Source organism: Anolis carolinensis, chromosome 3, assembly GCF_035594765.1.
Source record: "Anolis carolinensis isolate JA03-04 chromosome 3, rAnoCar3.1.pri, whole genome shotgun sequence".
In the NCBI taxonomy this organism is placed as follows: Eukaryota; Metazoa; Chordata; class Lepidosauria; order Squamata; family Dactyloidae; genus Anolis; species Anolis carolinensis.
The window spans coordinates 48817939-48842612 of NC_085843.1; the positions used below are offsets into that span (position 1 = coordinate 48817939).

Here is a 24674-nt window from a genome sequence, read left to right on the forward strand (position 1 = left end):
CTATGATTTTAACTGGGAATCAGATGCCGGCATTCAGAACATGACTTTTTAGGACATGGACCATGAGAAGTTACTTAGTTAACTATATTTAGCTAAGCATATTTCACAAAGTAGCTAATGTAGAATGCTAGCCCTAGCTATTTCACTCATTAATAAAACTTACTAAAGCACTGTTTGAACAAACAGACTTGGAAGAAAACGAAGAAATTAAATTTTCCAATTAAGATTGTTTGTCAGTTACCTACAGATAAATAAGTGAATGCAAAGGAATTATGACTGAAAGTATTTATGAAGACTTAGATCAATCCAATAAATATATTAGAACTTTATTTCTTTTAAATTTGCCATACCTGTATTAAGTTGACTCTCTCCACACAGCTCTGTTTCAAATGACTATTAAGAACAAATATTAGATTAAATTTAGACTAAAATATCAATTATATGGAAATAAAAACTCTTTCAAAATTTTGTTGATTCATTTACAGTACTCAAATTTCACTATTTATCAATAGAAAATTGTCCATTCATCCAATTAAAATAATAACAATAATAAATTATTTCTAACCTGGCCTGGGAGTTTAACGCATACAAAAGGCAAATATTCGTTGCCATATATATATACAAACATAAAAAACAGAAGCAAACATACATAAAAATATAACACAATAAAATACAGATCATAATTAAAAGCACATATAAAATAAGCTCTATGGGAGAGATGTACCTTTCTTGCTCCATTTTTGGAAGCATGTGAGCATTTTTTAAATACACCCACCCACACAAAAGTTTCCATTATACTGTATGTAGTACTGTCACTTATATATTTCACTGACCAACTTTTGACAATTATCCTGATGAGCTGGAAAATATATTTTTAAAGATACAAAAGTGTCATTGTTTGGAAGTTTCTAATAAATGTCTTAAAACCCCACTGGTAAAGAAAGGCAATTTTTGCCAATGCAAGAGCATGAAGATATTAAAAAATATTGAGCATTAATGGAAGAAGCACATCTATTTTGAAATTGCAAATATAAACTTAAGTAATTTCTTAACTATTGCAAACAAAGTACTATTTTTTTAAAAAAAATTATTAAAATTACAGAGGAAGTGATTTTTTTGTTGTTGCTCACTCCCTTAAAATAGCTTAACTGGAGTCATAATAAGAACGTTTGAACATGTGGTCAAGATCAAGTTAGAAGCTAAAGGACACATATAAACTTCATAAACAAGAAGACTATGTTACACATTTAAGCAGAATTGTTGATGGGACACTGCTTTTTTAAGAAAACGACTTTGAAGAGTATTCTGAATGCAATTTAAAAAATACTGCTTTAAAAAAAATTCTTTTATATCCAAAATCATGTTTGGTATTGAGGGTTTAATTTAATTTTAATGTTTTGTAAATTTAATTATATTTGTTTTAAATTGTAAGCTTTCTTAAATTCTAGTTTTGGCAAAATGCAGGTTATAAAAAAATAAACAACCACTCCCCTCTTGGCTCAGATATACATATAATACGTTGCATGGAACTAAATGACTACTAGGGCTCTACAGAGGTAGGGTACGTTTTTCTGCTGTTCAATTATTTACCGAAACATACCTTATAAGCTTCACAACCCTCGTTTTCAAAATCAGAAGTCTGCTGCTTTTGTGTTTCTTAATTAGAAGAAAAGGGAGAATTATTGATTAGATGTATGCAGATGAAAAGAAATGTTCCTTTAAAGTCGGTTCACACATGCAAACCAGCCTCTTATTTCCTCCATGTGAGCTCTCTGTTATATTAAATAGCAGAAAGCAATATTGCCAAATTTACAATCATTTTTTTCTAGTCTGCAAAAATAGTAAAAACTTTTGTTCTGTTTGGAGGAAGATACTGAAATACATGAAGAAAATGATCATCATCATACTCCACCTAAAGTTAGCTAAGTTTCAAAACCTTTCTTACCTATGTTTTGTTGACGTTGCATAGTGATCTGTAAGTTTAAAAAAAGAGATTTCAGTTTATGATTTACTCTCTACAAATTCAACAAAGGACATCTCATTTTCCAAATGCAATGATGGGATTCTTTGCTTGAAATGTCTTCATATGTACAATCACATCTTGATTATTAACTAAATATTACGTAGGGTACATTTCCTAGTTGCAAGCACACAATGCTCTTGTCATAGTTTTCACTTGGCATGACTATACAACTAAAGTTCCTTTGCTGAGATGTCCTCCTTTTGCTTAAATGTGAAGAAAGAGAATATATTTGCAGTCTTTGTAGGTTGAAATGGAAACAAGAACGGTATTAATCAAATTTTGGTGTCTCAGCAAGTTCAGACCTAGAACAGAGGGATCAACAAAGAGATTTGAAACATTTTTATATATTCAAGTCCAAAACACCTGGAGAACCAAAGTGTGCCCATGCCTGTCCCATATTGCTAATTGTCCCTGTTAATATGAAGAAATCAAAATTAATCCTTATCCGTTGGAAGCTCAGAAAGACTTGGTGGCGTGGAGCACTTGGATCCAGCTTCAATTGGTCCATGAGCTATGGCCTTTCCTGGCAGGAATATTATAGCCATAATAATAATAATAACAACAACAACAACAACAACTACTACTACTACTACTACTACTACTTTATTCTTATATCCCACCACCATCTCCCAAACGGGACTCAGGGCGGCTTACATATGGGACAAAATACCCATAGACACAAATACAAACAATGATCCAGGCACTGGTAACTAACCGATGAGACTACTCCAATGCTCTCTCTGCTGGACTACCCTTGAAGATGACTAAAACTAGAGCTAGTGCAAAATGCAACAGCTAGACTGATCACCGGAATTCCATTCAGATAACTCCTGTTCTGAAAATATTGCACTGGTTGCCAATACATTTGCAATCTGAATTCAAAATTCTAGCAATATCATTAAAGTCCTAAATATAATTTCCTTAGTGGAAACTATTGAGGTATCGCCCTTTTAACCTACGCTGGGAAAATCCTCGTAAGAATTCTTACTAACCGCCTGCAAGGGACGAAGGCTCTTTTAGGCAGGGGGGAATCTTTGTATCCCACCGCTGCCACCATTAAATGCAAGGGTCCACTTCATAAAGAGGCAGGGGGCAATCCTTCTTTCAGGATCCCAACCACTGCCAGTTATAAACCCTTGAGTCTGTACTTGTGCATGTACAATATGATGTGTCACTGAGGGGCAATATTTGAGACAAATCTTCTACTGATACTAAGTTGAGCAATTTATCACTCAGAAGCACTTTCTTTATTTAAAACAGAGAACTATTTATTTATGGTTATTTTAGTCCAACAATCGTAACTTGTGTCAATGGTTTACTTCTTCAGTTTCACATATAGACAATATCAAACATATCTTTCATTCTTCAACATTAACCACTTGACTGAAACTTTGTCTCTCCCCTCTTCCTTTTCTTTCCAGTTCTACCTCACTAGAAAACCCAGATCTGACTCAATAATAGTCACTTTTTCCTTCAGTATTCCAACTGAAGTCCCAAACTTAAACTTGGATCCTTTTCCCTCTAGCTCACCCAGCTAGAGACTACCATAACTGAACCTCAGACACACACATCTTTTGCTCCAGTTTCCTTCCTAGCTCACTAGCTATAGAACTTCACTAACTGCATTTCAGACTTTCATAACTGACTGACTCTTTTTAAAACATCTCATTTTCTCCTCCAGCTAGCTCTGCCCCTCTCACTAGCTTAGAATTGTTACATTTCTACTGAAGCAGCTACGTTACTATGGTGACACATGGCCAATCATCAGTAGCTAACTTCTGCCCACTTTTATCTCTAAATCAACATTAAATAACTTAGGCAAAATTTACCAATAAAATAAGGCTTTCCGTTACACCGCCTTATACCTATCTCAGAAAACTGCGAGTCTTCTTGAAAGAAACAGAGAGTATTTGAGACTCAGGACGTTCATAGGGATACCAAGATGCTTGTTTATAGCTATTGTCCTCCCAACTGTGTTATATGCCTGCGAAACATGGACTGTCTATGTCACTCTTAACTTCTGGAATGATTCCATCAGCATTGCCTCCACGCATACTTTTCACTTTGTGCTTATAACAACAGCAAAATTAAGGGTCTATTTAATACAAAAACAAAGGAGTGTTCAGCAGGGGGCAAGGCCATCCTTTTTGTTCACACCACCTACTTTTCCCAATGCTCCAAAAGAAATATTGACATATAAAAAGTATGAAAACATAAAATATGTACAGTCTCCGAGTTACAAACATATAGCTTACAAACAAATAGTTGAGAACGAGGGTGAGACAATAGGAAGTGAGAGAAATTTATCCCTCAGAAGGGAAATTCACTCCTAAAAGAGTTTTCATGCGGAGTTTTCATTATCTCCAATCCATATTTCCACAACAAGTCCAATTTTTAAAAATCTAATTATCACAGGGGTATTAACTCTTCCCTATGCGATTCAAAGCTTTTATGTGTATATGTGTGTGTGTTATAGCTGGAGTTACAGTTGAAATGTACCTGCTTTGACTTACAAATAACTTCAACTTAAGAACAAACCTACAGAACCTATCTTGTTCGTAACCTGGAGACTTTGGGTACTTTAAAAGCAATGCCCAAAAGGATGCAGATACAGTAATCATCCTCCCTGAATCCCAGAAATGCAGGGAACAAAATCAACCTCTGTACATGGCATTCATTGACCTTACAAAGGAATTCATCACTGTGAATCACAATGCTCTCCTAAAAATTGGATACCCTTATAAATTTGTGAACATCTTGTGGCTCCTCCATGATGACAACAGTTTTGGACAGCGATGGCTCACAAAGTGACCCATTTAAGGTGGAATCAGGAGTCAACCAGGGATGCATTATTGCCCCAACCTTCTTTTCCATCTTCATAGCTATGATTCTGCACCTTGTTGATTGGAAGCTTCCCACTGGTGTGGAAATTATCTATCAAACAGATGCCAAGCTATTTAACTTCAGCAGAATGAAAGCCAAAACCAAGTTCACAACGTCTCTCTCTGTTCAGAAGACCTACAAGCCACTTCAAACACCTTTGCAGAAGCATATGAAAAGCTTGGCCTCTCACTAAACATCAAGATCTGCTCTACCAGCAGGCACCAACCCATCCCTCTGCAAGGCTATAAAGCTCAATGGTAGAAAATGTTTACCATTTTCTCTATCTTGGCAGCCACCTCTCTGCAAGTCAACATCGACACCGAAATACAACACTATCTGAACTCTGTGACTACAGTATTTTTGTGTCTGAGGGGGTTGCTAGTAAATGAAGGGGGTGGGGCCTAAAGACAGTGGGGCCTACCTTTCTGATTGGCAGCCAGGGAGAGAATTGCTCTTCCTCATCCTCTGTAATTTGGACTATTTTTCTAGGATTTTTGATTGAAATACATAGATTGGATGACTATGTCTTTTGTGGCCAAATTTGGTGTGATTTGGTTCAGTGGTTTTGTTGTTTACTCCATGGGGAAAATGCACATTACGTTTATATGTACCCTATTTCCCCTAAAATAAGACATCCCCAGAAAATAAGACCTAGTAGAGGTTTTGCTGAATTGCTAAATATAAGGCCTCCCCTTAAAGTAAGACCTAGCAAAGTTTTTGTTTGGAAGCATGCCCGCCGAACAGAACACCAGAGCATGCAGGATCGGTAAATGTACGTACCAGAGTGTTGTACATGGAAATAATGGTAGTAACAAGAAATTCTTGATAGGATTCACAGTTTGTCTGGTTATGCTGGTTTGTGATGACAACTACTGTACAGTATATAATAATATAATAAATGTTCATTCTTTTGTTCAACAATAAATGTGAATTCTTCTTCATGGAAAAATAAGACATCCCATGAAAATAAGACCTAGAGCATCTTTGGGAGCAAACATGAATATAAGACACTGTCTTATTTTCGGGGAAACACGGTATATATATATATATATATATATATAGAGAGAGAGAGAGAGAGAGAGAGAGAGAGAGAGAGAGACTAGCTGTGCCCGGCCAAGCGTTGCTGTGGCAAGTATGGTGGTATGGGAAATAAAGTATTGAAGAATTGGTGGTAGTTAAGGTAAAGGGTAAAGGTTTTCCTCTGACATTAAGTCTAGTTGTGTCTGACTCTGGGGGTTGGTGCTTATCTCCATTTCTAAGAGCTGGCGTTGTCCGTAGACTCCTCCAAGGTCATGTGGCATGACTGCATGGAGCGCCGGTACCTTCTCACCGGAGCAGTACCTATTCATCTACTCTCATTTGCATGTTTTTGAATTTTAAGGTTGGCAGAAGCTGGGGCTAACAGTGGGGGATCTCTCCGCTCCCCCAATTCAAACCTGCAACCTTTCAGTCTAGAAGTTCAGCAGCTCAGCGCGTTAACATGCTGCACCATCAGGGGATATTATTTCCTAAAGGTTGTGAATATACAATATTTCTGATTGTTTTTTGTCTGTTGGACGTAAGTATGAATGCTGCAATGAGGCGAAATGATTAGCATGTAATGGCCTTGCAACTTTAAAGCCTGGCTGCTTCCTGCTGATTTTTTTGTTGGGAGGTGTTAGCTGGCCCTGATCGTTTCCTGTCTGGAATTCCCTTGTTTTCAGAGTGGTGTTCTTTGAGATATTTTATGTAATTGTACTGTCTGTGGTTCTCAGAAAACAGGATTTGCCAGACTTTGGTGATGGGAATACTTTGTTGGGAGGTGTTAGCTGGTCCTGATTGTTTCCTGTGTGGATTTCCCCTGTTTTCAGAGTGTTGTTCTTAATTTAGTGTTCTGATTTTAGAGATTGTATTTTTCTGTTTTATTATACCACAGTAATTTTTATATATTTTGATTTAATGTTTTTGAATACTTGGAGCCAGATTGTATTCATTTTCACGGTTTACAGCAACACAATAATAATAATAGGAATGATAGTAATAATAATGACTTTGGTAATATACACTGCTTCTCTCTCTTCTGAGCTTCCTTTCTGGAAGAATCCTTTCTTGGGAGGTGTTAGCTGGCCCTGATTGTTTCTTTTGTGGAATTCCCAATTTCCCTGCTTTCAGAGTGTTGCTCTTTATTTACTGTCCTGGTTTTAGAGATTATATTGTTCTGTATTATTCTACCACAGTAATTATTTCATATTACAGTAGAATCTCACGTATCCAACATTTGCTTATCCAATGTTCTGGATTATCCAATGCAGTCTGCCTTTTAGTAGTCAATGTTTTTGTAGTCAGTGTTTTAAATTCATTGTGATGTTTTGGTGGTAAATTTGTAAATACAGTAATTACTACATAGCATTACTGCGCATGGAAGTACTTTTTCCGTCAAAGTTGTTGTATAACATGATGTGTTGGTGCTTAATTTGTATAATGATTACCTAATTTGATGTTTAATTGGCTTTTCCTGAATTCCTTTTTATTATCCAACATATTGGCTTATCCAACGTTCTGCCGGCCTGTTTATGTTGGATAAGTGAGTCTCTACTGTATATTTAAAATCTTATATTATCTGCTTAGAACTGGATTATATGAGGCCCCTTCTACACAGCTGTATAAAATGCACACTGAAGGGGATTATATGGCAGTGTGGACTCAAGATAATCCAGTTCAAAGCAGATAATCTAAGATTATAAATGGGTTAGCTGTGTGGAAGGGCCTTGAGTCTACACTGCCATATAATCCAATTCAAATCAGATAATCTGTATTTTATAGGCAGTGTGGAAGAGGCCTAAGTGAGGCCTAACTCTGCCTGTCCTCTGGGCTGAGTGGGTTGCTAGGAGACCAAGTGGGCAGAGCTTAGCCTTCTAACTGGCAGCAATTGGATAAAAACAATTATTCCTCTCCCTCTAATTAGGACTTTATTTTTATTTTTTTTGTTGTATGAAGGTAGAGGCATAGATGAGGGGTTGTACTGCCAAGTTTAGTGTTTTTGGGATGTGTAGTTTTGTTGTTTTGTCCTAGGCCGAAATTTCATTACCCTTTTATATATATAGATATAGATAGATTGTCCTTCCAACTGTGTTATATGCCAACTGTGTAGGCCGACATGTATGGTTCCAGACATTTTTTTAAAATAAATTCAACATCATCAAACACAGAATACGGTATTACCTAGAAATTGGTTGCATAAGAATATATTCATTGCCAGTTATACATTTTTAAAAATACCTTATAAGATCGAGCCATAATTTCAGAGGTTGACTCTTCACCCCAAACCTTTTCCCCTAGAAATAATACAAAAATCATTATAATATTGTCATGTATATAAAATTTTGTTAAACAAACATGGTGCTATGCTCAATAAGAGTAACAGGAGACAGAAGTGTTAAATAACGTTAAATTGGTTTTCTGCATACTACTGAATACACTCATACAATATCTCTATTCCCTCCCCCCCTCCGCCCCCAAACTAGTCTTGTCTTGCTTCCTGGTCATGGAATAATACAATACAATACTGGAAACTGCCTATTATCATCAAGAATGCAGTGTTCAAGCAGAAGGTTTCAAATATTGCCTCTGTTTGCTTCATCCCCACACCAGAATTGAATGTGAGAAAAGTTATGCAAAATGCAATGTTTTATTTTTCATCTAGAGTGCATAGCAAACCCTGGTGTATGTGAGACAAATATGCCCCTGACAGCATTACTGAAGCGAGAACAAAGCACGATCCAAAATGATCTTTCATCTATATCTATATCTATAATAAAAGTGAAATCGGAGTATGTATCAGCATTTTGATTGGCCTGGCGGAATATGTGCTCGCGTTTTGATTGACCACCACTATCCCAGGCCACTGAGACCAACAGGAATGACGGATCTGCACCAAACTTGGCACACTTCATCCCCACGATGCACTTTATGACCTGCTGCCATTTGGGGGAGGATGGACCACAGATGATGGGATTTGCAGTACTTTCAAACACTTTAACTCCCACAGACTACTGCAATGCCCACCAATGATAGAAATGGACCAAACTTGGCACACAGAACTCCTGTCGACCCCTTTACATCCTGATGTATATTGGGGCAGGATGGACCAAGGATGATGGAATTTGCAGTACCTTCCCTCACTTCTTGAGACCACAGCAACTGCCACAAATCACACAACTGAACCAAACCAGGCACACATATCCCAAATGACACACTTCACATGCTGCAGCAGTTTGACAGAGGGTGGACCAAGGATTATGGGATTTGCAGTACATTCATCCAATTCACCTCCCACAAACCACTGTGATGCCCATGAATGACAAAACTGTATCAAACTTGACACGCACGTGCAGGCTAGCCCACTTTACATCCTGGTGCAGTTTGGGGGAAGAGGGACCGTGGATGAGGGGACTTACAATATCTTCAGTCACTTCCTGGGACTACTGTGACCCCCACCAATGACTGATCGAGACCAAACTTGGCACATAGAGCCACCATGGCCCACTCTACATCTTGGTGAGATTTGAAAGAGCTTGGACCTTGGATGATGGGACTTGCAGTATATTCATTCACTTCCTGAGACCACTGTCACCCCCATCAATGTCTCATCAAGACCAAACTTCAAACAGAGAACACCCATGACTCACTCTACACCCAGGTGCAGTTTGGAGGATGATGGACCATGCACGATGGGACTTCCAATACCTTCACTCACTTCCTGAGAGCACCGCGACCCACACAAATGACTGATCAAGACCAAACATGGTACATGGAGCCCCCATGACCTACTCTACATACTGGCTCTGTTTGGAGGGGGATGGACACTGGACGATGGGACTTGCATATGGGAGTTGGAGCTCACCCGCGCCCACTGAACCCACCTGACATTGGATATAGGCTACACTTGGAACACAGGCAAACAAGGCCTTTCTCAAATGACCCGGGCATCGCCGGGTCTCCAAACTAGTATATAATAAAAGTGAATGTTTGTATGCGAGTATGTATCAGCGTTTTGATTGGCCTGGCGGAATATGTATCAGCGTTTTGATTGGCCTGGCGGAATATGTGCTCGCGTTTTGATTGGCCTGGAGGAATATGGGTCAGCTTTCTGATTGGCCGGCCGGAATATGGCCCAGCTTTCTGATTGGCCTCCACTTTCACAGGCCACTGGGACTGCTGAGGCAAAAACTACTACCAACTGGCTTTGTTCGGCCTACTTATCTCCTCAGAACGATGCTAGCTTTGGGACAGTTAACAGCCTCGGCCTACACTTTGGTAATCCAAAACACCACTGGGACCATCAGGAAGGCCGGTGCTGGACCAAACTTGACACACATCACCTCTATGACCCATGAACCCACTGACAACGGATCTGGACCACATAGACCCAACATGCCCAACTGTCATACTGATAATAAAAATAAAAAACTTTGGTTCTAAGAATTACAGTTCACTCACACATTCACAGCATTCTGAATCCAATTAATGATGGAAAATAATTATGTTTTAATGCTTCCTTTTCAACAATGGTTGCGGGTATGTTTATGAAAACTTCTACCCCCTCACCTCACCCCTCTTCAGCGATTCTACTGACAGGTCAAGGCCTTTGCAGGCTGCTAGGCCCGGCTAGGCCCAAAGGAGGGGGCCATCTTGCCTCCTCACGATTGCTCCATTTTTTCTGAAGAGAAAAAATGACTATCTTTTTAATCTTTGCTGTCATTATGAAAACTTTTATCCCCCCCCCCCCACCTTACCCAACCACCACTGGGCTCCTCTGCTGACATGTTTAAGGCCTTCCAGGCTGGCCCCATGCTCCTAGGCCTAAAAGGACGCCATCTTGCCTCAAAAGAAGGCAGCTTTCATCTTCTTTGTAAGGCCCTACTTTCTTCAAAAGATAGCAGACAACATCGTTATTATCTTTTTAACGATGCCTTTTCATGCTTAATAGGTTGATCTTGGGCTGATGGAAGTACAGTAGAGTCTCGCTTATCCAACATTCGCTTATCCAACGTTCTGGATTATCCAACACATTTTTGTAGTCAATGTTTTCAATACATCGTGATATTTTGGTGCCAAATTTGTAAATACAGTAATTACTACATAGCATTACTGCGTATTGAACTACTTTTTCTGTCAAATTTATTGTATAACATGATGTTTGGGTGCTTAATTTGTAAAATCATAACCTAATTTGATGTTTAATAGGCGTTTCCTTCACCCTTCCTTATTATCCAACATATTTGCTTATCCAACATTCTGCCGGCCCGTTTATGTTGGATAAGTGAGACTCTACTGTAGCACCACATCAAGTAGGAAATAAGGTACCACTTATAAAGTGGGGAGGCAAATTTAACTAATTTACGACGTTGGAATGAGGAAGTGTTGTCACAGTGGATGATGAAGCAGCTGTTCCCCCCTGTGGCCAGAATTGAACATCCCCTCAGGAGAAGGTTAAATTGCCTCTGCGTCTGTCTCTGTTCTGTGTGTATATGGGCATTGAATGTTTGCCCTATAATGTGATCTGTTTATATATATATAAATGGTTCTGTTTATATGGTTATGCATTTTCTAATAGCTTTATTCTTAAAATCCAAAATCCAAAAATGCCTATAATATATATCCTTACCAAATGAACCCAGGCAACATCAGGTACTTAGGCAACATTATTTATTTATTTATTTACGGTATTTATATTCCTCCCTTCTCACCCTGAAGGGGACTCAGGGCGGATCACATTATATACATATAGGGCTAATATTCAATGCCCATATACACACAGAACCGAGACATCATCCACTGTGACGGCGCTTCCTCATTCCAACGTCATAAATTAGTTAAATTTGCCTCCCCACTTTATAAGTGGTACCTTATTTCCTACTTGATAGATGCAACTATCTTTCGGGTTGCTAGGTCAGCAACGAGCAGGGGCTATTTTTTTTAATTGACGGTGCTCACCCCGCCACGGGATGGCCTCGAACTCATGACCTCATGGTCAGAGTGATTTATTGCAGCAGGCTGCTCACCAGCCTGCGCCACAGGATGTTGTGGATGTTGTCCATCTACAACCTTATGCATTTTATTAATGGGATAATTCATTTAAAAAAATTAAAATCCCCTTTCAAATAACCCGGGCATCGCCAGGTACCCAACCAGGTATATAGTAATAAAGTCAGTGTTTGTGGGTATGTATGTGTGTATATATGTGACAGTGTATACTTCCGCCTTGGGATCTGACTCCCACAGACCACTGCAACCCCCTACAAAACATGCATCTGGAGCAGTTTGGACAAGGATGGACCACGGACGAAGGAATTTGCAGTACCATCACCTGCTTTACAGACCACACAACCCCCACCAATGACAGACTAGGACCAAGCTTGGAACACAAACTCCCTATGACTTTCAACCCTGGAGAATTTGGTGAAGGATGGAACATGGATGATAGGATCTGAAGTACCTTCACCCACATGCAGAGACTATTCCTAACCCCCTCAGTCATGTATCTGTACCAAAGATGGCACAGACCCCCATGACTCTTCTTATATACTGCTGAGGTTTTTGGGAGGATTGACCACAGACGATGGGATTTCCAGTACCTTCAGCCCCATGCAGAAACTACTGCAAACCCCATCGGCCATAGATCTGCATCAATGGGCCCATTCATAATATCCAAAACAACTCAATGCCGCTACTAATAACCCGGGCACCGCCGGGCCCCCAAGCTAGTTTAAAATAAAATCTAGTACTATCTTCTCTATAGGGTTAATAGGATTTTCTTTTGAGTCATTCCAGACTATGACAGAATGCAGAATCTTGTATGAAGACATCTGAATAAAAAAAATGAAGTTTAATCTCACACTAGAAACCAGGAGTAGCTTCCTAGTTTCATGTCTGAACTAAACCTGCGTATCCCAAGAGTTCTGTTATTGGAAATGACTGCAAAGGATTCAGTTTTCAGAACTTATATCAATTTCTGGTTGCCAGTTGTGACTGCTTTCCTTTTATTCCTAATATCACCATCATCACCATGAAGAAAAAATATATCTATGTTATTTTTATTTATTTAAAAAATTAGCATTATAAGTGTGCCAAGTGTTTAGCATTCTTTTCCATTTTTTGCCTCAAGTTTTGGATAAGATAACATGTTGCTATAGAAATATTTTTATATAATGAAACAGTTTTTGCAGTTCCCTCCTTTCCAGATGTTACAGAAATGACTTTGAAAACAAGGATCTTCAAGGCTACACATATTGGTGCATTGGAATAAGATTACTGCAGTGCTATACTAATATTCAGGACATGTGTTAACAAAACTGAATGTATTTTCATTTAAATGAATGTATCCCATTCACATAATTTCCACGGGTTTCAGAATATTGTTGTATCACATAGATTTAAAGTCCAATGAAAATTAAACTGCAGTAACTAGTCAAATCAAACTTACCATCATGTGTTGAGTAAGTCATTGATCCAATAGTCACAATCATATCATCATCAAAGGGGACATTGTACTAGGTTTGAAAAACAAAGACACACCAGTGTTACAGGACAGCTAACTGCTAAAAATTAATTATATGAAAATATTTCAAAAAGAAGTGCAAAATATACATTACATTGAGATAGTAATTCCAAGATATATATAATGAGATCTCTTGCACATGAGACCCAAGTGTAAACATGAAATGCATCTATGCTTCAATAAACACTTATACACATATCCTGAGGATAATTTTATAAACATGAAACAAAGATTATGGACACTGAACCATCCATCAGAAAGCAAAGTGTTACTTTCCATCTCATAGATAGGCTTTATGAAATGAATGTACTATTTACACATTAAGAAATGTCTCTCCAACTGTCAGAGATCTAACTATAGTAGCTGATGTGGTGATGTCTACTTTTTTGTTTGAAAAAAGTGTTTCGCTGCTATAGAACATCTATGTTATTCACTTTAGCTTGTATTTTGCATACTTTTTTAATGTTGAAAGTAGGTAAATAATCCGAGCAGACCTTGATAGTGTTAATCTTTAAGTATTGTTTTAAATGCTTATTTGTCAAAACGTGAAATTTAGTCATGTTTTGCTTAATCTATAGTGGTAATGTTTCACCATTATTTGATGTTGATATTTAATATGTTATCTGTTTTATGATTGTTTACTCACCTTTTTATTGCACTTCATGGCATTGAGTATTTGCCGTGTAAACCGCCCTGAGTCCCTTTGGGGAGATAGGGCAGGATAGAAATCTGTACACATAATAAAAGTGAAAATGTGTATGCGGAGGAGGTGTCCGCTTACACCAGTGATTCTCAACCTGGGTTCCCCACAAGTTTTTGGCTTACAACTCCCAGCAATCCCAACCAGTTTACCAGCTGTCAAAATTTCTGAGAGTTGAAGGCCAAAAACATCTGGGGACTCCAGGGTGAGAAGCACTGGCTTACACAGACAGACTTTGGCTTCCGCAAACAGCTTTAACTCACAATGCTAGGGAGCTACCAAAGCCCTCCCTCTAAGGACATTGCAGGTTACAACGAGCGCAACATCCCAGTGCCCCTTTCTCTTTCCATTGGTGTGGAATTTGCATGACCTCCCCCACTTTCCTATTCTTTTCTATGGCACACACAGCAACTGAACATACTAAAGAAAGAGATTTGGGAATAATTTACCATGATTTATAGGTGCTGAAGGAACTGGGCTGTATAGTTCACCGTGAGCACTCTGAACCCCATCAATGACAGATCTGGACCAAACTTGGCACACAGACCCACTGCTGTCAACTTTGCACACTGGTGGACTTTGGGGTGATTGACTTTCGCATCGGAGATTTACAGTTCACTCTTATCCAGAGGACACTGAACCCAGCTAACAGCGTACCTGTACCAAACTTGGCACAAAGACACAGCATGGCCAACTACGAGTACTGGCACAGTTTGGTGGTGATTGTCCTTAACATATGGGAGTTGTATTTCACTTGCATCCAGAGCGCTGAACCCAGCCAACGACGGATTTGCACCAAACTTGGTACACAGACACAACATGGTCAACTTTGAACCCAGCAGATGATGGATCTGGACCGAACTTAGCTCACAGACCTAAGATGGCCAACTGTGAATACTGATGGAGTTTGAGGAGGATTGACCCAAGATTTTGGGGAAAGACAGAGGTTTTTCCTAAGAAATAGTATAACATATGACCAAACTGATATTACCTAACATCCAAAAACAAACAACACCCTTTTCAAATAACCCAGGCACTGCTGGGTACCCAAGCTAGTAAACTAATAAATATAGTGACGCTATATCAAGAGGAAAAAGAGATAAAAGTAAATAAAGGAACAAAAATAAAATATCATTATTTCAGCCAAAGATTTGGAAAGTTCTGGATGGGGAATGAACCTGTATCTTTTTTTATCTTTTATTGCACACCAGGCAATGAGGGCGGGACTAGGGTTCCCAGAATTGCCTCATGGAGGATTATTTAAATAAATAAATAAATAAATAAATAAGTGGGTTGCTGTGAATTTCCTGGGCTGTATGTTCAGGTTCCAGAAGCATTCCCTCCTGGTGTTCCACCCACATCTATGGCAGGCATCCTCAGATGTTGTGAGGTTTGTTGGAAACTAAGCAAGTGAGGTTTATATACGGTATCTGTGGAAGGTCCAGGGTGGGAGAAAGAACTCTTGTCTGTTGAAGACAAATATGAATGTTGAAATTCATACAGACTAACTCAACCATAGAAGTCAGCTATAGTAAAGCACTTGATGAACCAACCTGGATACAGCATATAATTTGAGACCACGTAAATGCTGGGCCACTCTAACCACCACCATGTCAAACTACACAGACGCCACTGAAATCCACAAGCATGTGGACAATTTCAACAGAAAAGAGGAAACCATGAAAATGAACAAAATCTGGCTGCCAGTATTAAAAAACTCTAAAATTGGGACAATAAAAAAAGAACAACACTATGAAAACTGGGGAATTCCAGACATGAAACAATCAGGGCCAGTGGGTTGCTGTGAATTTTCCAGGTTGTATGGTGATGTTCCAGAAGCATTCTTTCCTGCCGTTTCGCCTGCATCTATGGCAGGCACCCTCAGAGGTTGTGAGGTCAGACCTCACAACCTCTGAGAATGCTTACCATAGATGTGGGCGAAACGTCAGGAGAGAATGCTCTGGAAAATGGCCATACAGCCTGGAAAACTCACAGCAACCTAGTGATTTTGGCCATGAAAGCCTTCGACAACACAATCAGGGCCAACTAACACCTCCCAACAAAGGATTTCCCCAGGCATGAATCAGCCAGGCCTTGAAGCTGCAAGGCTTTTCAATGCTAATCAAAATGATTAATTGCAACATTCACACTTGCCTCCAAGACACAAGAGTTCTTTCTCCCGCCCTGGACATTGATATATAAACCCCACTTGCTTATTTTCCAACCGATGTCACAACCTCCGAGGATGCCTGCCATAGATGCGGGCGAAACGTCAGGAGAGAATGCTTCTGGAACATGGCCATACAGGCGGGGAAACTCACAGTGATTCCGGCCATGAAAGCCTTCGACAACACAATAAATAAATAACTTTTGCATCTCAAACAGGCAAAGCTCGGGCAAGGGCATTTTGGACTTCAAATCCCACAATTCCTAACTGCCGGTGCCTGATCTACACTGTAGCATTAACGCTGTTTGGCATCACTACAGCTGGAGGCAACTGAATCCTGGGAGTCGGCAAAGACGAAAGGCCTTGCAAAACTGCAATGCCCCCGATTGCATAGCACAGTCATTGGAGTTAAAGCGGTGTGAAAGTGGGTTAATTCCACAGTGTAAGAGGCACCCCTCGCGCCTCTAGTCGATACACAAAAGAGTCGCCTGCTGAGTTCAGGCCTGCCTGAACCCTGAATCCTTAAAGAGGTCAAGGCGCTTCAGAAGCGAGGAAGATTGGATTTTGAGGGCCCGAAATCGAGCCAGGCCTTGCCCCGTCTCTCAGGCAACCCCGAGGCCTTCCCGCCACGACAGGCCTCACCTTTTCCACGATGGCGATCATGGAGGACGCGAACCTCCTTCGGCTGCGCTTCAGCAAGCGATCCATGGCCAGACTTATCCGGGAGTTCATCGCAGGGCCGCGCCTGCTTCCCCCGCCGGCCGAGTTGGTCCACTCCGCGCCCTCCCGCCCGGGCCGCGGCATTGGTCGCTTCCGGCTTTGCAGCTTCAGGAGAATGCAGCGCCCTCGGCCGATTCAAATTCGGCGCTCTTCCAATCCCGTCGCCCTTTCCGCTGCCTGATTCGTGAACGCGCACGTCTGTCAAAGCAGAGCGCCCAATCAGTGGGAGGAAGGAGAGAAGCCTTTGATTCGATTGGGCACCTTCCTTACGCTTGGTTGATGCAGAGGGTGCCGTGCTACTGGACATTCAATACACTTTTGACGCTGTTAACTGCCCTGGCTCAAGGGAGTTGTAGTATTACAAGGTCTTTGGCCTTGGGTTGTTGTGAGTTTTCCGGGCTGTATGGCATGTTCCAGAAGTATTCTCCCCTGACGTTTCGCCCTCATCTATGGCAGGCATTCTCAGAGGTTGTGAGGTAAATTTGAAAAACTGAGCAAGGAAGGTTTATATATTTGTGGAAGGACCATGGTGGGAGAAAGAACTCTTGTCTGTTGGAGGCCACTGTGAATGTTGTAATTCATCACCTTGATTAGCATTAACGGCCATGCCAGTTTGGCCACCTCTGCCAAAGAAGAGTGCTGCTGCCTCACCAAACTACAGCTCCCAGAATTCCACAGCACAGAGCCATGTCAATTAAGGTGTCAAACTATGTTCATTGTACAGTGTAGATCAGGCATGGGCAAACTTAGGCCCTCTCTCCAGATGTTTTGGACTTCAACTCCCACCATTCCTAATAGCCCCAGGCCCTTTCTTTCCCCCCTTCAACCGATGTCACAACCTCTGAGGATGCCTGCCATCGATGTGGGTGAAACATCAGGAGAGAATGCTTCTGGAACATGGCCATATAGCCTGGAAAACTCACAGCGACTCAAGATTGACGCTTTTGAACTTTGGTGTTGGAGGAAAATTCAGAGAGTGCCCTGGACCTCAAGAAGATCAAACCAGTCCATACTCCAAGCAATAATGCCCGGCTGCTCACTGAAGGGAAAGATATTAGAGGCAAAGATGAAGTCCTTTGGCCACATATTGAGAAGACAGGAAAGCTTGGAGAAGATAATGATGCTGGGGAAACTGGAACGAAAAAAGAAGAGGGGCAAGATTGATAGAGGTTATCCTTGAAATGACTGATTCAACCTTGAAGGAGCTGGGGATGGCAACGGCCGACAGGAAGCTCTGGCGTGGGCGAGTCCATGAGGTCACAAAGAGTTGGAAGACACTGAATGAATAAACACATCAAAGGGTGCCTCACCAAACAATAACTTCCAAGATTCCTTGGCACTGGGCCATGGCAGTCAAAGGAGTGTCCAACTGCACTCATTCGACAGTGTAGATGCACCCCTGGCTGGAGTTACACTTTTAAATGTACCTGTTCTGGCTTACATACAAATTCAACTTAAGAACAAACCTGCAGAAACTATCTTGTTTGTACCTTGGAGACTGCATGTACAGTAGAGTCTCACTTATCCAACACTCACTTATCCAATGTTCTAGATTATCCAACACATTTTTGTAGTCAATGTTTTCAATACAGCGTAATATTTTGGTGCTAAATTCGTAAATACAGTAATTACTACATGGCATTACTGTGTATTGAACTACTTTTTCTGTCAAATTTGTTGTATAACATGATGTTTTGGTGCTTAATTTGTAAAATCATAACCTAATTTGATGTTTAATAGGCTTTTCCTTAATTCCTCCTTATTATCCAACGTATTCACTTATCCAACGTTCTGCCAGCCCGTTTATGTTGGATAAGTGAGACTCTACTGTACTTTATTGTGAAAGCAAAAATGATTATATAGACAGACATAATAGTGATTTGAACTGCACATGCCCTCACTATGTAATGCTCTTGATCCATGGATTCAACCCACTACAATATGGTAATAAAAAAAAACCTAAATAATACATTTTGATTTTGTCATTTTATACACGGGGTACCATTTGACTATGTCGTTGTATATCATGAGACTTTAGCATCCATGGATTTTGGTATCCATAATTTCCTGGAACAAACTCCATGGATACCAGGGGCCCACTGTATGCAATAAGCTTTTCCACTTGGCTAGGCAAGCATCTTTATCTTGCCTTTAAACCTTGACCAGGCCACAAAACAAATGGGAATGCAAAGAGGAGGTCCTTGGTTGTCTCAAGCATCTGAGCTGTTCTCTCTAACAATGAGAACAAAGGCAGCAGTTAGTACATCCTCTTCTCTTAAGGAAGCCATGGGAATTATAGGCATGCTTTCCTAAATGCCGATAGGGCATCACTTGGGCAAAGCAGCAGGATAGAGATTGAGAGCGTACACTTCTTGTGAAATATAGCCTACAGTATCTGGCTTTCATTGGTAATGTACCATCCACGTGTTAACCAGGGTTGGCCCTGCTTAGCATCCAAAATCAGACACTATCTAGTGCTTTTGGATATTAAGGCTGACCAATCTAAAATACCAGTCTTACTTCAACTATTATATAAATTTCCAATCTATATTACTTAGTGATGACAAATTAACTGTTGTAAAATGGTAGTGGCAGACAACATGGTGTAGTGTTTTGAATGTTGTCCCTGTTGTCCCCTTCACTATGACCCTAGGAAGTGAGGGTCCGAATCCCCACTCAGCCATGGAAACCCAGTGGATGACCTGGGGTAAGTCACACTCTCTTAACCTCAGAGAAAGGCAAAGGCAAACCTGAAGGTGATTAAATCCCCCCCCCCCAACATTACCAAGAAAAAGACCAAATATCTCCAATAGAACTTGTGATAAGGAGCATTTGGATCTGTTTGACTGAAAGCACCCTTGGGAGCAAGAAGAGAAACCAACCAATTTTGGTCATTTTACTTTTCCACCCAGTGCTTTTGTTCAGCATGTGCTAATAAGACTAAAAAAAGAGTAAAACTTGTGTTTATTGTTTTAGGAAATCCATTTTGGGATAGAAAAGTAGGCAGAAGAAGAATTTCTATACTTTTGGTACAAGAGCCCCTAAAAGCTGGCTCTCGTGTATTGTGTGCCATCCAGAGGCAGGAGCCCCATGCTTGCTTGTGTCTCAGACAAAGCTTCATAAAATGTTACAACATTTAGGAAGAAGTGGAGGAGTTTCCTTTACATTTGGGCAGGCAACAACAAGCTGGGACAGATGGATCTGGGGGGAAGGACAGAAGGATATCTGTCCCTAAATTGTCTGTATACAAGTGTAAAGGCTTCTCGATTCCAACAAAAATAACATGCATGTTTGTAAGCAGTAATAACCTCAATTATTAGACCATCCTTGGAGAATAATACATTTATTTTTCACTCTGTGCTTATAACAACAGCGAAATTAAGGGTCTACATATTTAATACAAAAACAAAGGAGCATTCAGCAGGGGGGCAAGGCCATCATTTTTGCTCACACTAGCTACTTTTCCCAATGCTCCAAACGAAATATTGACATAGAAAAAGTATGAAAACATAAAATATGTGCAGGCAGTTGCCAAGTTACAAACATACGTCTTACAAACTCATAGTTAAGAACGGGGGTGAGATGACAGGAAGTGAGAAAAATCTACCCCTCAGAAGGTAAGTTCACTCCTGGAAGAGTTATCGTGGGGAAAAGATGTTTCAACTGAGGTTTTATCACCAGTCCTTGTTTCCATAACAAGCCCAAGTTTTTAAAATCCAATTATCACAGGGACAGAAAGTGAGGTGAAATCTTCTGAACAGGAGCACAGACAGCAAAACAAATACCACAGGGGTGTTAACCCTTCCCTATGCAATCCAAAGCTTTTAAGTGTGTATGTGTGTATATATCTGGAGTTACACTTAAAAATGTACTTGTTCTGACTTATAAACAAATTCAACTTAAGAACAAACCTACAGACCCTATCTTGTTCTTAACCTGGAGACTGCCTGTACTTTAAAAACAATGCCCAAAAGAAGGATGCAGATACAGTATTCATTCAACCAGGACTTCTAATAATACCTTGGGTTTTCCAATAATGTCAAATTGCAGTTATTGAAAGCCACGGAGATCTGGTATTTTTGTTGTCCTGTTGTTTTACAAATTAGTAGAGCAGGGGTTTGATTTGGATGAGTCACCAATGACGGCGGGGGCAAGGATCTTTACACTCTTGCCTTCTCCCTATATAGTTTTGATCCAGTACATGTCCTCTGCTTGCCATTTGCTTTGCAAAGAAAGCCTCCATTCAATTCCAAGATTTCTAATGAAAGTAAACATAGTCTGCAAAATAACCCACCGTGGAGTTCAGTGGGGTGTATTGTGCCAAATTGCTATGTGTGTGTGTAAAAGAAATCCCTTGAAAGATTCTTGCAAAGAAAGAGCTCTGCAAAAAGGGAGCTGATCTTTTTGCAGAGGCAAGCCACGCCTCGAAACAATGTATCGTTAGCTGGCAGATGGCTTGGTTTGTCAGTTGGTTTGACAGTTGGGATTTGAGCTTGCTGGGAGAGCACAGGAAAAAGAAGGCTCTCTAATAGCTACGGTCAAGTAGCTGATTTAATATGCTATGCTGTATATATTGATGCTGATTGATTAGTTATTGATCTTATGCAACTACATGGACATTGTATGATTGCAGAACTGTTTTGTATTTCAACTCTACAAGCAAGAGTAAAGTTTCCTTTGTTCATTTCAATTCCTCTGCCTGGTCTGAGTCTTTTGCACATGGTGTTAACTGGACGCTACTGATTCCGCTTATACTCTCACCTGGTAACAGGTTATGGGCCCAGTTTAGCCCAGTACAAACCAGTTTAACCCATTATTTTTGCAAAGACTTTAGGAGAGGAATGTATTTTTGGACTTTATTTTTTTGTGAGTCTGGACTCTGAAGAATGGATCCAGGAGTGAACATTGCAGCATTCCCTATCGCCAGGTTGAATGGCGGGAACTACTCCGTCTGGAAGATTCGCATGGAGAGTTACCTGAGAAGGGAATCTCTGTGGGACTATGTCGTGAACCCACCACCACAGGAACCATCAGCAGAACAGCATAGGGCCTTGGACAAGGCAAAAGCAAGTCTCATCATCGGAGTGGACGATGACCAACTCATTCATGTAAGCAGTTTGCCCACTGCACATGACATTTGGGAGAGGCTGAAGGAAGTGCATGTCTCGGACTCTGCAGCATCAGTGGCTGTACTAGCCAGGAGGCTGTACAGGAAGCGTCTCCAGAGAGGAGAGGAGCTGAGAGATCATCTGCAGACATTGCAAAGCTTATTTATGGAGCTGGAGCAAAGAGGCTTCATGCTCACAGAAGCAAATAAGTGCTTTATTATGTTATCCTCCATGGACGATTCTTTCGATGGAATTATGAATTCCTTAGAATCACTCCCACAAGCGCAGCTGAACCTGCAGTACATTTCTTCTCGTCTTCTTGCGGATTGGCAAAGAAGAAAGGATCGGCTTTTGGAGACCACGAGAGTGACCAGTTGGGTCCAACAAAGGCTGCCAGCTGGGGAGACAGCGGAGCAAGAAAGAGAGACAGTTTGTGCCGTGAGAAGGTGTTTTATTTGCAATTCTCCAAAGCACTTGAAGAAGGACTGTCCAAGACTACGGGTCAAGCCGAAGGAGGAGCAGCTTCATCAGAGGAAGGATCCTGCGCACGTAAGGGTTGTTCAAGCCAGCACAAGCCCAGAACTGAAAGGGAACTTTCAAATTGACTCAGGGTGTTCACAACATATTGTTAATGACAAGAATTTATTTAGAACATTTAGTAAGCAGAATGGCTTTAGTGTGACACTTGCTGATGGAAAACACTACCCGGTTCAGGGAAAGGGAGAAGTTTTTGTAAAGGGTTTGGGAGAAACCTTGCAAAATGTGTATTATGTTCCAGAAATTGATTTTAATCTCATATCAGTGGCGAAACTGGATAGTGAGGGGTTTGATGTCTTATTTTCGGGAGGTAAGGTTAAAATCCTGAAAGGGACTAAATTGTATGGAACAGGGTCAATACAGAAAGGTATGTATATGCTAGATCCAAAGGATGCAAGTAATGTAAACTTAGTGAGCAAGAATACTCCATTGCATCACAGGTGCATCCATGAATTGCATAGAGTTTTAGGGCATCCAAGTTTTAAAGTGCTGTACAAAATGCAGGAGTACAGTGAAGGTCTGAAATTGCAAGACTGCAAACTTTTTCTAGATTGCACAGTTTGCAAAGGGACAAAAGCACAGTCAGCACCAGTAAGCAAGAAAAGCTTGAGGAATTCAGAGAAGCCTTTTCAGTTGGTGCATGCAGATTTGATAGGACCATTCCATCCTAGCAAAGGAGGGGCAATTTATTGTTTATGTATTCTTGATGACCATTCTAATTTTGCATGGAGCTTTTTGTTAAAGAATAAGAGTGAAGTTTTTGAAATTTTTAAGAACTGGGTTGCTTATGTGAAAAGACAGTTCGGAGTTGATGTAATGGCCTTGCAGACAGACAGGGGGGGGGGGGGGAATTTACATCACACAGTTTGCAGAGATTCTTGCAAAGTCAAGGAATCAAACATAGGAAAACGTGCCCATACCAAAGTGCTGAGAATGGTAAGATAGAGAGGTTTGTGAAGAAAATCCAAACGGTCAAGGACTCTCATTTAAAAGACTCTGGACTTGCCAGGGATTTGTGGGGTGAGGCAATGATCACAGCAAATTATTTGATAAATAGAATATGGTCTGAACCTATTCAAAATACCCCATATTTTCTGTTGTATGTCAAGAAGCCACCCTTAGGACATTTGAGAGCATTTGGGACACAAGCGTGGGTTTTAGTGCCCAAAGCAATTAGGAGAAAGGGGCAGGAGAAGTCGAGGAAGCTAGTCATGGTGGGATATGCTCAAGGAGCAAAGGCATGGAGATTTTTAGACAGGGACGGATCTATAGTGATTTCCAGATCTGCAAATTTTGCCTGTCCACAAAGTTGGGACAAAATACATGCTAACCATGAGGTGTTTCTCCCAATGTTAAATGAGAGAACTCTAGGGAAAACACAAGTTTAGTTTAGTTTAGTTTCCTTTGTTCATTTCAATTCCTCTGCCTGGTCTGAGTCTTTTGCACATGGTGTTAACTGGACGCTACTGATTCCGCTATACTCTCACCTGGTAACAGGGTGTACTCCTGTGTGTACGATTGCAACTTCAACCTAGTACTTACCTGGTCTTTCACATGAAGTTTGTGATGTATATAAAAAGTTCTCCACCATTTTTTTAACCAAACTGAACTTTGCATCAGTATTGATCCAAAGCACATTTGTCTGCCTTGAAAATGCCAGCGAATCTCAGCTGATGTGGCATTGTCATCCTGAAAAGTAAAGTGCTCCTCGAAGAGGGAGATTTACTATAAGAATAATATTAAAATGTCATATACTTGGCATTTGTGGTCTCTTGAAGGTTCATCCTTTGGAAATTTCCTGGCATCTTATTTTTGGCACCAAGTGTAGCTGGTTTTCTTTCTACCTGGGGTTTGTAGTATGGTAAGTTTTAACTGGTATATTGTTTACTGGCTTTAAATGTTACTGTTTATCTTGCTGTACTGAACATGTCAGTCGCTTTGAGTCTCCTTTGTGGAGGGAAAAAGCAGGGTATAAATAAACATAATAAACATCATGA

At 40.4% G+C, this 24674-nt stretch overlaps 1 protein-coding gene across 3 annotated transcripts in view; it reads right to left on the bottom strand.

Moving 5' to 3' along the window:
* hjurp (Holliday junction recognition protein) overlaps positions 1 to 17181 on the bottom strand; it is a 28167-nt gene extending 10986 nt beyond the window's left edge. For 2 of the 3 annotated variants that reach the window (XM_062974869.1, XM_062974868.1), the window contains exons 1-6: positions 16955 to 17181; positions 13371 to 13437; positions 8165 to 8220; positions 1946 to 1973; positions 1601 to 1656; positions 351 to 393 (exon numbers count right to left, since the gene is read on the bottom strand). In XM_062974869.1, coding sequence (XP_062830939.1) covers positions 351 to 393; positions 1601 to 1656; positions 1946 to 1973; positions 8165 to 8220; positions 13371 to 13437; positions 16955 to 17116 — 412 coding nt within the window. In that variant the 5' untranslated portion in view covers positions 17117 to 17181. The remainder of the gene's footprint in view (positions 1 to 350; positions 394 to 1600; positions 1657 to 1945; positions 1974 to 8164; positions 8221 to 13370; positions 13438 to 16954) is intronic. The other variant, XM_008107787.3, reaches the window with a different exon arrangement.
* Between the last annotated feature and the right edge of the window lie 7493 nt (positions 17182 to 24674).